The 12,439-nt window shown below is 42.9% G+C and overlaps 1 protein-coding gene across 1 annotated transcript in view; it reads left to right on the top strand.

Annotated features, from left to right (window-relative positions):
* LOC149218542 (DNA repair protein RAD5A-like) overlaps nt 1–12,439 on the top strand; it is a 138,567-nt gene that overhangs the window by 70,863 nt on the left and 55,265 nt on the right. Inside the window, exons 4-6 of the mRNA XM_089386581.1 lie at nt 6,260–6,382; nt 6,463–6,562; nt 6,694–6,806. Coding sequence (XP_089242707.1) covers nt 6,260–6,382; nt 6,463–6,562; nt 6,694–6,806 — 336 coding nt within the window. The remainder of the gene's footprint in view (nt 1–6,259; nt 6,383–6,462; nt 6,563–6,693; nt 6,807–12,439) is intronic.

The following is a 12,439-nucleotide window of genomic DNA, read 5'->3' as shown; positions in this document are numbered from 1 at the left end:
AACAACTCAACCGCTTGGGAGGCTGAAGATCTCAACGAAATAACAAAGAAGTGGGCAAACTTGGTCAATCTGTTGACCACCACATAGATGGAGTCCTGCCCTTGCGCAGTTGGTAGCCCGGTGATGAAGTCCATGGATACGCTCTTCCACTTCCTCTTCGGAATGGGAAGCGGCTGTAGCAAACTGATCGGGTGGGTTAGCTCCACTTTGTTCCTCTGGTAATCCACGCACTTCCTCATGTGCCTCAAAACATCTCCCTTAGCCCCCGCCAAGAGAATCTCTCCCGGACAACACAATATGTCTTGAGGAAGCCTTGGTGCCCTGCTAGTGGGGATCATGGGCTACTTGCATGATCCTCTCCTTCAGCTGAGATCCTAGTACCAGATAGGTTCGGTCCTTGTAGTAGATCACATTGTCCATCACTCTGAACCGGTCATCCCTGTGTGTGCCATCCAAAATGTCACAAGCCTGCCTGTCCTTGGAGTACTCAACCAATAGTTGAGCCTTCCAATCTTGCGTGACATCCATCAAAGATAGCGTTGTTGGTCTCCTAAAAAGGGCATCTACTACCACATTGTGTTTTCTCTTCACATACTCAATCTCAAAATCGTAAGTCTAGAGCTTACTCACCCATTTTTGCTCTCTCCTCTAATGACTGCTCTCTAAGGAGGAATCGAAGATTGTTGTGATGAGTCTTCACTTTGAATTGGTTGCCCACTAGATACTGTCTGAATTTGGCCAGTGCATGCATCACTGCCAACATCTCCTTGTCGTACACACAATACAACCTATCATGGGACAACAGTTTCTTGCTCTCAAATGCAATAGGATGGCCCCCCTATGTCAAAACGCCCCCAACCCCTTCATCGAAGGCATCACACTCCAACACAAAGGGCTGTGTGAAATTTGGCAAAGCTAAGACTGGGCAGATACTCATGACCCTCTCGAGGAGCTTAAAAGCCTCTTCTGCCACCTGTGTCCACTCAAAAGCTCCCCTCTTCGTCAAATGCATAAGAGGTGCTGCAAGCTGTGAGAAACCTCTCACAAATCTCATGTAATAAGTACAAATGCCCAGGAACCCCCTCAACTCCGTCACGTTCCTACGTGTGGGCCAATCTAGTATAGCCCGAATCTTCTCCTGATGCACCTTCACTACATCCTCCCCAATCACATGCCCCAGGTACAACATCTTCGTTACTCTCAACTCACGTTTGCACATCTTCGCATACAACCGCTACTCCTCAAGTGTGCGAAGCACTTCCTCCAAGTGCTGAAGGTGCTCCTCCCATGTCCTGCTGTAAATGAGTATGTCATCGAAGAAAACCAGGACAAAGCGTCTCAGCTGCCCACGGAACACGTGGTTCATACAAGACTGGAATGTAGTTGGAGCGTTGGTTAGCCCAAAGGGCATCACTAAGAACTCAAAGTGTCCATAATGGCAGCGAAAAGCAGTCTTTGGGATATCTTGCCCCTTAGGCAGATTTGGTGATACCTCGAACGGAAATCTATCTTAGAGAAGTATTTAGCCCCTCTAAGCTCATCCATCAACTCATCTATGCGTGGGATGGGGTATCTGTTCTTCAAGGTCTTCTTATTTAGAGCTTGGTAGTCGATACACATGCGCAATGTCCCATCTTTCTTCTTCACTAGCACTACGGAAGAAGCAAATGGGCTCGAGCTAGGCCTAATGTGTCCCAATCTCAACAACTCCCGAATGGCTCGCTTTATCTCATCCTTATAGGCCTTTGGGTGCCAATAAGGGGTGGTGATGACTGCGTTCACCCCCTCCAGCTTAATGGCGTGCTCAAATCCACGGTCTGGTGGTCTACCTAGTGGAACATCCCCAAAAACCCCTCGTGGCATCTCCAATAAGTCTAGTATATCTGGTTGTGTAGCCTCTGCCCCCGACTCAAAAATCTGCAACTCAACTGGCCACTCCACATCTCCATGTAGCAAATCTGCCTCCATCTGGTGGGCTGAAACTGTCTGAGGGGGATAAGAGTGCATTCCCCTCAGTAAAATAGGCTTCCCATCTGGCCCCTTGAACTCCATCTCTAGCTTCTGCCAATCAATAGTGACCTTCCCCAATGCGTACAATCACTGGACACCCAACATCACAATGGTGTCTGGGACATCAACCACAAAGAAATGATCAGTGAGTGAGTAGTTCCCCATCTTCAAGGTCAGCTCGGGGACATACTTAGTACACTGCATGGTCCGGTCTTTGGGTACCAAAACTGAGAACCCCTCAAATGTAGCTGTTTGGATGCCCCTACGCTCCACCATTTGGGCATCAATGAAATTGTGGGTGGCCCCACTGTCAACCAAGACTGGCACATGCTAACCCTGTATGGTCCCCCCTGATCCTGAGTGTCAAATATTTCGGCACACCCTCAAGTGAAGGAAGGACTCCCTCGGTTGGGGCAAACGACCCTCCTCTAGGTGGTGATGGTGGCCCTCCTAATGATGGTCCTCCCTCATCCCCCAGCTCCTCAACTGTCTCGGCCTCCTCCTCCTCTGGCTCACTATCTGAGAACACCTTAATGAAATGGGCCTTGCCCTTGTGCAATTGTGCCCGGTGCCCAAGGCTCTTGGCACGTGAAGCACAATCTCCTCCTCCGAAGATCTCTCCGTGTCTCATCATCTAGTTGGCCACGTCCTCCATCTCTCTATGGTGGACTAGTGTCTTGGTTCCCTTGTGGTGCTGTGGGTCTAGAGGGAAGGAAAGCCACTGCCTTGGGCACTGCATCAATCATGTCCCGGGTCCTAGAGATAGCATCCGAAAGTGATGCAGGTTTGTAAGCCCTCACTCAACCACGCAAAGGCTCAGCAAGCCCCTCCACAAATAGCATAATCAATCGAACCTCTAAAATGTCAGTCACCATCACTGCCAATCTATGGAACTCCGTAATGTACACCTTTGCGCTGTCAGTTTGCTTCAGATGGGCTAACTCCCTGAAATGCAACTTTGGGTCCTTCCTCTCGAACCTCTCCAACAACTTGCGGATGAACTCTGTGTAGGTGGATGTGCCACAACGTGATCGATCCATGATACCACCACTCCTGGGCATCTCCCTCCAAGTGAAGAGTAGCAAATCGTATGGCATCAGCTTCCCGCATGGGGTTCAAATGGAAGTATGTGTCTAGCTTTTGGATCCATGCCCTGGTTGAACTCTTTGTTGACCTATCAAAATTCGGAAGTGTAACCTTACCTGCCAACTTTTGCACATCATGGTTGGATATTACCCCTTTGTAGTGGGTTCCATCCCTTGTAGTGCGCCTCTCCTTGAGGAGGATGTATTCCCCAAAAGGCATCACCCACTTAATTCGGACATCCAACCCTTCATACTCATCAATGCCTGATGCAATTGAATGGACCAAATTTGCAACCGCGTCTGGCTCCTTCTACGGCTCGGCCTCCTCCACAAATTGAGGTAGAGTAGGACGACCTGCCTGTACACGTTGGGGAGTGTGTGGGAGCTGATAAGTGCATCTGCCTCCTCCTGCTCTGGAGCCTCCATCACCTTGAGGCTCTCCCTCAGGCCTACCACCCAACTACAGCCCCATCACTTGCTGCATCATGTCGATCATGATTTACCCTTGCCTCATCATTTGCTGATTAGTCCTCAACAACTCCAAAATTTGGTTCTGACCAGTTGGCTTGGGCTGTGTGTTGTCGTCCTGGTTGTCTATCCCTTCTCTACGGTTCTCCACCTCAGTGTTTGAAAATGGGTCTGGGCCTTCATTTCTACCTCGACCCCTACCTCTGCCTCTACCATGGCCTCTATGGAAGTGTAACCTTCCCTGCCAACTTCTTCACATCATGGTTGGATGTTCCCCCTCTGCAGTGGGTTCATTCCCTTGTAGTGTGCCTCTCCTTGAGGTGGATGTATTCCCCAAAAAGCATCACCCGCTTAATTCGGGCATCCAACCCCTCATACTCATCAATGCCTGATGCAATCAAATGGACCAAATCTGCAACTGGGTCTGGCTCCCTCTCTGGCTCGACCTCCTTCACAAAGTGAGGTAGAGTAGGACGACCCGCCTGTCCACCTTGGGGAGTGTGTGGGAGCTGATAAGTGCGTCTGCCTCCTCCTGCTCTAGAGCCTCCATCACCTTGAAGCTCTCCCTCAGGCCTACCACCCAGCTACAACCCCATCACTTGATGCATCATCTCCATCATGATCTGCCCTTGCCTCATCATTCGCTGATTAGTCCTCAACAGCTCCAAAATTTGGTTCTGACCAGTTGCCCTGGGTTGCTCGTTGTCCTCCTAGTTGTTTATCCCTTCTCTACGGTTCTCCACCTCGGTGTCTGAAAATGGGTCTGGGCCTTCGTTTCTACCTCGACCCCTGCCTCTGTCTCTACCATGGCCTCTATGGAAGGATACCCCTTGATATCGTGGTGGCATCACCTGCGGCTATTCCCCACCCTGGCCAAGAACATGCTTTGATACCACTGTAATATTCCTAGTGGAAATTTTACAATGATAACAAAGACATGCACAAATAAATAACACAGAAAATTTCAGAAATGCATACACAAACCATAAATTTTTGCAAATCCCCAAAGTTGGCCCAAACTAGCCAAATTTTATTAATAATATCGACTGTGGTACAAATGAGTTGGAGAAAGTGCACCCGAGCTTGCACAAGGCAAGCTACAAGCACCAGGTGATGAGTACAAGAAAGCCCAACAGCTGCAATAATCAACTCCTTCAGAAAACTGCGCTGCTGCTCCAAAACTGCACTATTTCCTGACTTCGCCCCATGATTTGCCCACTCTAGAGTGCCCAGAAAATTCTAGGAATTTGGGAGTGTGATACATGCCTGAAACCCAATACGAATTCTGTTGCTGTGACTGATCCTGTCAATATTTGCACTTCCAATTCCAACAATCTTCCTCAAATGGCCCTCCAAATGATTTCTTAGCTCCCCATCTCCAAAATCCCCAGAATAATGTTGCCCCAACAAATCTCACTCCAGTGACTATGCAGTCATGGAGGAGATGACGTAGTGCTGCGTGTGATGAAATGAGAGCTGCGTATGGGATGGCCCTTTTGTTTATAGATGCCCTCTACACTCCTGAAATGGTGAAAGGATACTCCTGTAGCTTCTCTGGACAATTTCCCTTCAACCTTGCTCTACAAATGATCAATGAATTTTCCCCTTTGCGCAGTGGTGGCTCCTGGACTGCATGTTATGCTCTAGAAATGCGTATGACCTGCAACTGATGTTTCTTCCGGTCTCGGTGGTGAAGGAAAGCCTTCCTTCGGTGGCATTTGAAGTCCACCAAAAAAAGGTTGATCTTCTCTCCTTGGGAAGCAAGGACGCTCCTGTAGCTTCTCCGGACAATTTCCCTACAGCCCTGCTCTACAAATGACCAGTGAATTCTCCCTCTGTGCAGTGGTGGCTCCTGGATAGCGTGTTATGCTCCAGAAATGCGTATGACCTGCAACTGATGCTTTTTCTGGTCTTGGTGGTGAAGGAATGCCTTCCTTGGGTGGCACTCGAAGTCCACCGAAGAAAGGTTGAGCTTCTGTCCTTGGGAAGCTCTTGTGCTAAACAACACAATGTTGGCTCAGTTGAACAGTTCAGGGAATTTCGATTTTCAAATAGACAAAAGACCCCTCTTGCTCCCTCACTTCATTTTATAAGTGTTGGCCATGCATTCCTTGTGAGTCCTTCCACAATTTCGATTTTGCCTTAAGGAATTCAAATTCCCTTCCTCTGCATTTTGGAGGTGTCTTGCAGTTGGCAGCTTTCAAATTTGGGCTAAATATCAGGAAGCATGAGAAATTCGAGGAACCATGGTTTCGAAATTCAAGGATGCCGTTCGGGCACGGATCTGCACAGTGCACGGTTCCGGCCTCTGAACCTCATTTTTTGGGGAGGGGGAGGGGATGGTTCCTACAACAGTGCTGGGACTGACAAGTTCACTGGATGTTTTTGGTTGAAATGCTTTTATTTTGGTCTCTTCACCTGTTTGAAGAAACTGTAGGACATTGTAGTGCATATTTTGGTTTTGTTTTTTCTGGGCTTAATGCTGTTATTATGCTAAAGTTGATTACAATTTGTATTCTTAACTTGTTTATAGTCCAATTTTATTACACTGAATTGGTCTGTTTTTATTTAAGGGTTTTACTGAGGCACGACTTCCAGTTCAATGTTGCTTTGCCTCAAGTGAGAAGAAGTCAGTGTTACTATCTCAAATGGTTAATCTGCTAATTATTTGGAAATATATATTTGGTTGTTTCTAGGTGGTATAAATTGATTCAGAAACCTTTCGAAGAGGGTGATGAACGTGGTTTGAAGCTAGTTCAAGCCATTTTACGACCACTAATGCTGCGGAGGACAAAAGATAGCACTGATAAAGAGGGCAGGTATATTTTCCTCTTGGGATTTGTGCTTCATAGAGATCTTGTAATCCGTGATTCCTGATATTTTGTTCTTGTATATTCAGGCCCATCATTGTGCTTCCTCCAGCTGATGTGCAAGTAGTTCATTGTGAGCTCACAGAAGCTGAGAAAGATTTTTACGGAGCTTTGTATAAAAAGTCTAAAGTGAGTTATTTTCTTCTCTATCCTTTTAAAATCACCTGTAGTGGTCTTTATTCACCTAATGGCAGGAAAGCTTTTTTAACTATATGATTGCAAGCTAATCTTAGCATGTTGAGTATACTCATTTTTTGCAGGTCAAGTTTGATCAATTTGTGGAACAAGGCAGGGTTCTCCACAATTATGCTTCCATTCTGGAATTACTTCTGAGGCTACGCCAATGTTGTGATCATCCTTTTCTTGTTATGAGGTGGGTCAAATTAGATAAACATACCTTACATATAGTTACATTTATTAATACTAGTAATTTTCTAATTTAGTGAATAGGGTGAAAAGAAAAGTCATATCTAATGGTGAACAGGTATAGTCACTATAACATATCTTCCAAATATCTTATAATCAGGTAAAACAATCAAAACTTTTATCCCATCGGTATGAGAGCTATCATTCATTGTTTTCCAAATTTTTCTTGTTCGTCATCTTTATACACCTCCATAGACTTTAGCAGTCAAATCATTGTGGGGAGGGATGCTCCTTTTTCCCACAAACAAGGAGGTTTCATACACCAAGACCGGACTTTAAAATTAGATTATTATTATTTTTATTATTACTTGAAATGATGCACCAGAGTCTAGCATGCAATTATGAAACAATCTGTCATTACTGTCCAAAGTAAGAAAGAATGGCTCATGGTTTTCATTAGTTATATAACCGTTAATGTCTCTTAACTTAATTTCTTCGTCTTTAATGATTAATTCCGTCATCCTTTTGTTAAAGCATCCCCAAAGCCCTGAAAAAAGATGGCCTTTGAGATGGAATCTTTAAAAGTTCAGGTACAAACACAAACATCTTAATATTATAAATCCATGCGGTCCAATCCATGTTCAAACCAGATTTGTATCTTTCAGCAGGAACTTGCTCGTTCTGACTTTGACTTTTACCCTTCCTTCAATACGTGTTGCCCTTCCTCTTTGCAATTTCTAGAACTTGTTCTTGAGTCGGTTTATCACCATATGCCTGAGTAATTCTTCATCGAAGGTGTTTATTGCAAAGGTTGAAGAAATCATATTGGTGCATGGGCTTTCACTTGATTCTCCTTGACTTGCATTATTATTTTGTTGATATCTACTTTCTTCTAAGATCCTTCTAGCAAAGGCACATGTACTTTCTTCATGAAAACTGTCACAAGGTCTGTAGAAAGGAATAGACTCATCAACTACGTTGGCAGACTCAAGTGGTGTAGGAGGCCTTTGATCATTTGAGGAATTCCTTTTTGGCCACTGATTGTTATTGTTACCTCTGTTATTGTTATTGTTTCGGGGAGGCATACTTTGTGTTTGCATCCTAGTATTCCTTTCCATTTGTATTAACTGATTATGCATGTCATTTATCTGCTTGGCATGTTTGATTTCCATATCCCTAACTAGCTTGGTTAATTCCTTTATTGCTTCTGACTCTTCTTTGACTACAACAAGACCTCTCTTGTAGCCAGGTATCTTAGATTTACCTGAAGCCTTTTTATCTTTTTCTAACTCTTCAACTTTGTTTTGGGCAACAACTAAAGTGGCAGGGTGAGCCTGCCTTATTTGATATTAAACTTTTACATGGTAAGCCTCAAGATATATCTCCAAGACTATCTTGTTAGGAGGCTTATAATCCTGAGTCATGTCTCTTAAAAGTTTGTTGAACCTCTAGTTAAATTCTACCACTGTTTCATTTTCTTTCTTCTTAATGGTATTGAATTCCTTTAGCAAATATTTTCCTTCCTTCTTATCCCCATATTTGTCTCTGAAGGCGTTGAGGAGGGTTCTCGGAGAATCAAAGGAGTTATCAGGTTTGGCGTGGAACCAATCAATCGTGCTACTTTCCAATGATAAGACAAATAACTTCATCAGGACATGTTCATGATTATAGTTTGTAGAATGAGCATATCTATGGAGGAACAAATCAAACTTCTTTATATGTTCTTGAATGTTGACAACATTATTTCCTTAAAATATCGGCAATCTGTTCATAGTTGACTCATTTGGTATATCATGCAAATACCCTTGGATGTTGGTGAAGTTGCAAGGCCCATAGAAGTCAGCCGTGATGTCTTGATTTGGAGGATTGATGAAAAACAAATGGAGGTCAAAGAGAGTTTCCTTTCTGAGAAAATTTAAACAATCTCTAGAGTGTAACTTTTTTTAACCAAGCTCTTAGAACCTTTTCAGGATCGAGAGCGAGGTTAACTAGGTTACCAAGATTCCTTCTAGAGTATCTTCTTGTGAATGGATGAGTAAGTGGAGTTGCCGCTCAAACAAGAAACCAACCTAAATGTCCATGTGCTAAATGTGAGAATGAACAAGATGAGAGGATTAATGAGAGAAAAAATGATAAGGTGATCAGAAGATAAAAAATGAGGAGAGATAGGTGCCAAAAAATGTCGTGGCTTTGATAGAATAATGAATGAAGGATGAAAGATTTACAAGATTATGGAGATTGTCATAAAGCCAAAGTCCAATAAATTGGTCCTCGACAACTACGCCAAAAAATGTTGTGTTGCTTGACAGGGTAAATGGAAAAATGAGAAAATGATATTGTCGTTAACCCCGACAATGACACCAAAAAATGTTGTCGCCCAGATTGTATAGGCACCATGACAATGCTTATTAAGACGGGGGCCGTCACTTTGATCCTTGCCCACTCCATTCTAGCGGTCTCCCAACAACAGGTTATGGGGGTAGTCGCTATGGAATGCGATGAAGGAAAACAAGTTGGAAACCAACTTGTTTGGGAGACATGGATGAGTAGCCTAGCCAATTGGTTAAATTCGAGCAAAATTATTGATTAGATTGGATTTTAAAGTATGAGACCAATGCCTTAATGGAGTCACAAAATTTTGCTTATAATAACTTAGAACCAAATGACCGGATGTACACCTGCTACTTAAGATTATTGACTATCCTGAATGATATGAAAACCTATGACCTATGTGTGATGTAGAGATCCTGGTTATTTTTAGTTAAATGCTTCATCTAGATGTAAACTTCCCTTAACTATTTTGAAGCTGGGCTCCAAGGTAGGTTGTGGGAAGGAGGACAACATGAAGCATGCTAGGGCTTGATTAACAATACCTTTTGTTGTGCTCCTATCACCCGATGGCTCCAACATTGCAGATACTGCGGCTCTGACGACTGCAAGGTCACCTTGTTAACCACTGAAGAGTTGTCGAGGCCCCTCAAGCCAAGTGAGAAGGTTTGTCCTATGTTTCTATCAATCTAGCTTATGCTAGGATGTAAATTTTTAGTGCAATCTAAATCTAGTATGCTTGATGCAAGATGATGAGTGAAATTTATCTTGGATTATGATTGTGTAAGTTACTTAAGTACCTTTTGTGAATTATTTACAAAGTAAGAGTACTCAACAATATTTAGGTACAATCTTAAGAAAGATAAATGCTGAATGATACAAGTGTAAACTTCAACAATATTCCAGGAGATGCCAAATAACTAATGAACTTAAGATGCCAAATGCTTAAGATAAACACATCAAGATGCCAAAATTCTTATGATTATGACAATTACTCATTGATTTCCGCTGCAAATGAAACAAATTATTTCAATACCACTTGGGAACAATTTATGTAATTAAACCAAAGATCTGAATTGTACTTATAGAGTGAGTTTATTGGATGTGAACAAACTTTGTAGCATATAAACTCACAAGGAAACACAATGTTAGTCACTTACACAATGTAAATATTAAGAACAAGTAACAAAAATATAGAGCTATGAAAACACTTGTGTACTTTATGTTCCAATGATTCGTTTATGAACAGTAAATGACAGTAAGAAATTTTATGACAGCAGTAGGTAAATTAGCTTAGATGCCAAATTCAAGGTGCATATACTTGCCCAATGTGATGAGGAGAACCCAATTATCAAGTACACTTAAACAACTTCAGAATTTGGATGGATTAGCCTTTCAAATGTGAAATTTACCATTGTTATATCAGACTTATTATGCGGAAATATTAGTTACCAAAACTTCAAGATTCATGGCAATCTATGATTGTCCAACTTATGCAGTTTATTCCTTAATATGTCAAGCAACCTTTAAATTAAACTTTAAAGCAATTTAGGATGTTTTTGTCATTGCTATGAGTTAATTTGCTTGCTGAAATAAAACAGTGAGGAGACAAGGGTTAGGAGATCAAACCCTTAGGTCTTAGGCCTTGAAGTCTATTAGCCCAACTTGTGCAAAATTTTGTCCAATGAATTGATACTTGAAACACAAGCTTTTAGGCCAATTTTCTTTGCAAAATACACCCACAAGTGTAGAAAAATTTCAGAGATGAGCATATGTCAATTTAGGGCCAAGAGAGAGGCCAAAATGGAAGGAAAAGGCCTCAGTAGGATTGCGGCTAGGGTAAAATCCCTAATAGGCCTTATGACAGCCAAAAGAGGCTACTCTTGGGCTAAAAAGGGGCCTAAAAGGTCCAAAAGGGGCTACAACGTAGGGTTTTAAGGCCCCAAGGCTTGTGGCACCCTTGGGAGGCCTTAAAAGAGGTAACCGCAAGCCCTTTTAGGGCTGCGACTCAAGGGAGTAGAGGGATTGAGGGAGGAGGGAGGTTGAGAGGAGGAGGGGAAGCGGCTAGGGTAAAAGCCCTAATAGGCCTTATGACAGCCAAAAGAGGCTACTCTTGGGCTAAGAAGGGGCCTAAAAGGTCCAAAAGGGGCTACAGCGTAGGGTTTTAAGGCCCCAAGGCTTGTGGCACCCTTGGGAGGCCTTAAAAGAGGTAACCGCAAGCCCTTTTAGGGCAGCGACTCAAGGGAGCAGAGGGATTGAGGGGGGAGGGAGGTTGAGAGGAGGAGGGGAAGGAGTGGAGGAGGATGAAGGCCGAGGGGAGCTAGATGGAGGGGACGGAGGGCCTGCGACATGCCTAGGAGGGCTAAAGACGAGGCCATAAGGCCTTTTGGGCCTTCGGCTAGGGAGAAGAAAGGAGGCCACAACCCTTAAGGGTCACGACCAGCCTTAAGAAGGCTGAAAAGGTTGATGCAAGAGGCCAGAGACCTGACGCTGGGGGTTTGGAGGTGAAAATTGAGGCTTAGAACCCTAAAAACCTTGAAACCCTTGCTCAATATTATTATTATTATTATTTTTTTTTTTTGGTTTTATGCTTCAACTCTTTGATTTTTCTGAAAATTCTTCCTTGGAAATGCTGCAAAAAATTCCAAGAGACTAGATCTTACCCTCAAGGGCCTAGATCTAGTTCTTCTTCCACTTGACTCTTTGATCTAACTTGCAAAAATTTACAATACCCAAACCCCAAATATATACAAAATGTATCTAAAAACCCCAACTCAAGTTAGAAAAATAATTTACAATTAAAATTACAAAATTATTTTACAAAATATACATGGGTTTTAAAATAGATTTTGAGAAAATAATTTTTTATGATATTTTTTCCTGGAAAGAATGGCCAAAACGCTTTAGAAAAATTCATGCTCACTATAGCCCTCGCGAAGATTTAATCCACCATATAAAAACCAAGGATCCAAGCAAAGTAACCCTTGCCCATAGTGTGTGAACTTGGAGACCAAGGATTGAGTACCTGCAAACACTAAGTATTATCTCAAAATAATGATATAAAACACCACATAGGAAGCCCGTAGTCAATACATACCAAATGTCCAATGAACAAGAACACCTCAAGTTGCACCCCAAAGTCTTTTATTATAGTAGAAAAAATAGTTCACATCGGGACAATAGTTTACAAAATTCTTCAGCAGCAATTCTAGTCAAAGATTAAGATGACTAGAGATTCAACTGACTCTCTAATTTATAGATAAATCTTCCAAATGGAAAAATAACGGCTAGTTTCTTTGATCCTTGTCAAAG

Source organism: Pinus tabuliformis, chromosome Q (assembly GCF_031772625.1).
Source record: "Pinus tabuliformis cultivar Carrire ecotype Pingquan chromosome Q, CPIR1, whole genome shotgun sequence".
Lineage (NCBI taxonomy): Eukaryota > Viridiplantae > Streptophyta > Pinopsida > Pinales > Pinaceae > Pinus > Pinus tabuliformis.
This window is presented reverse-complemented; position numbering and strand designations above follow the sequence as displayed.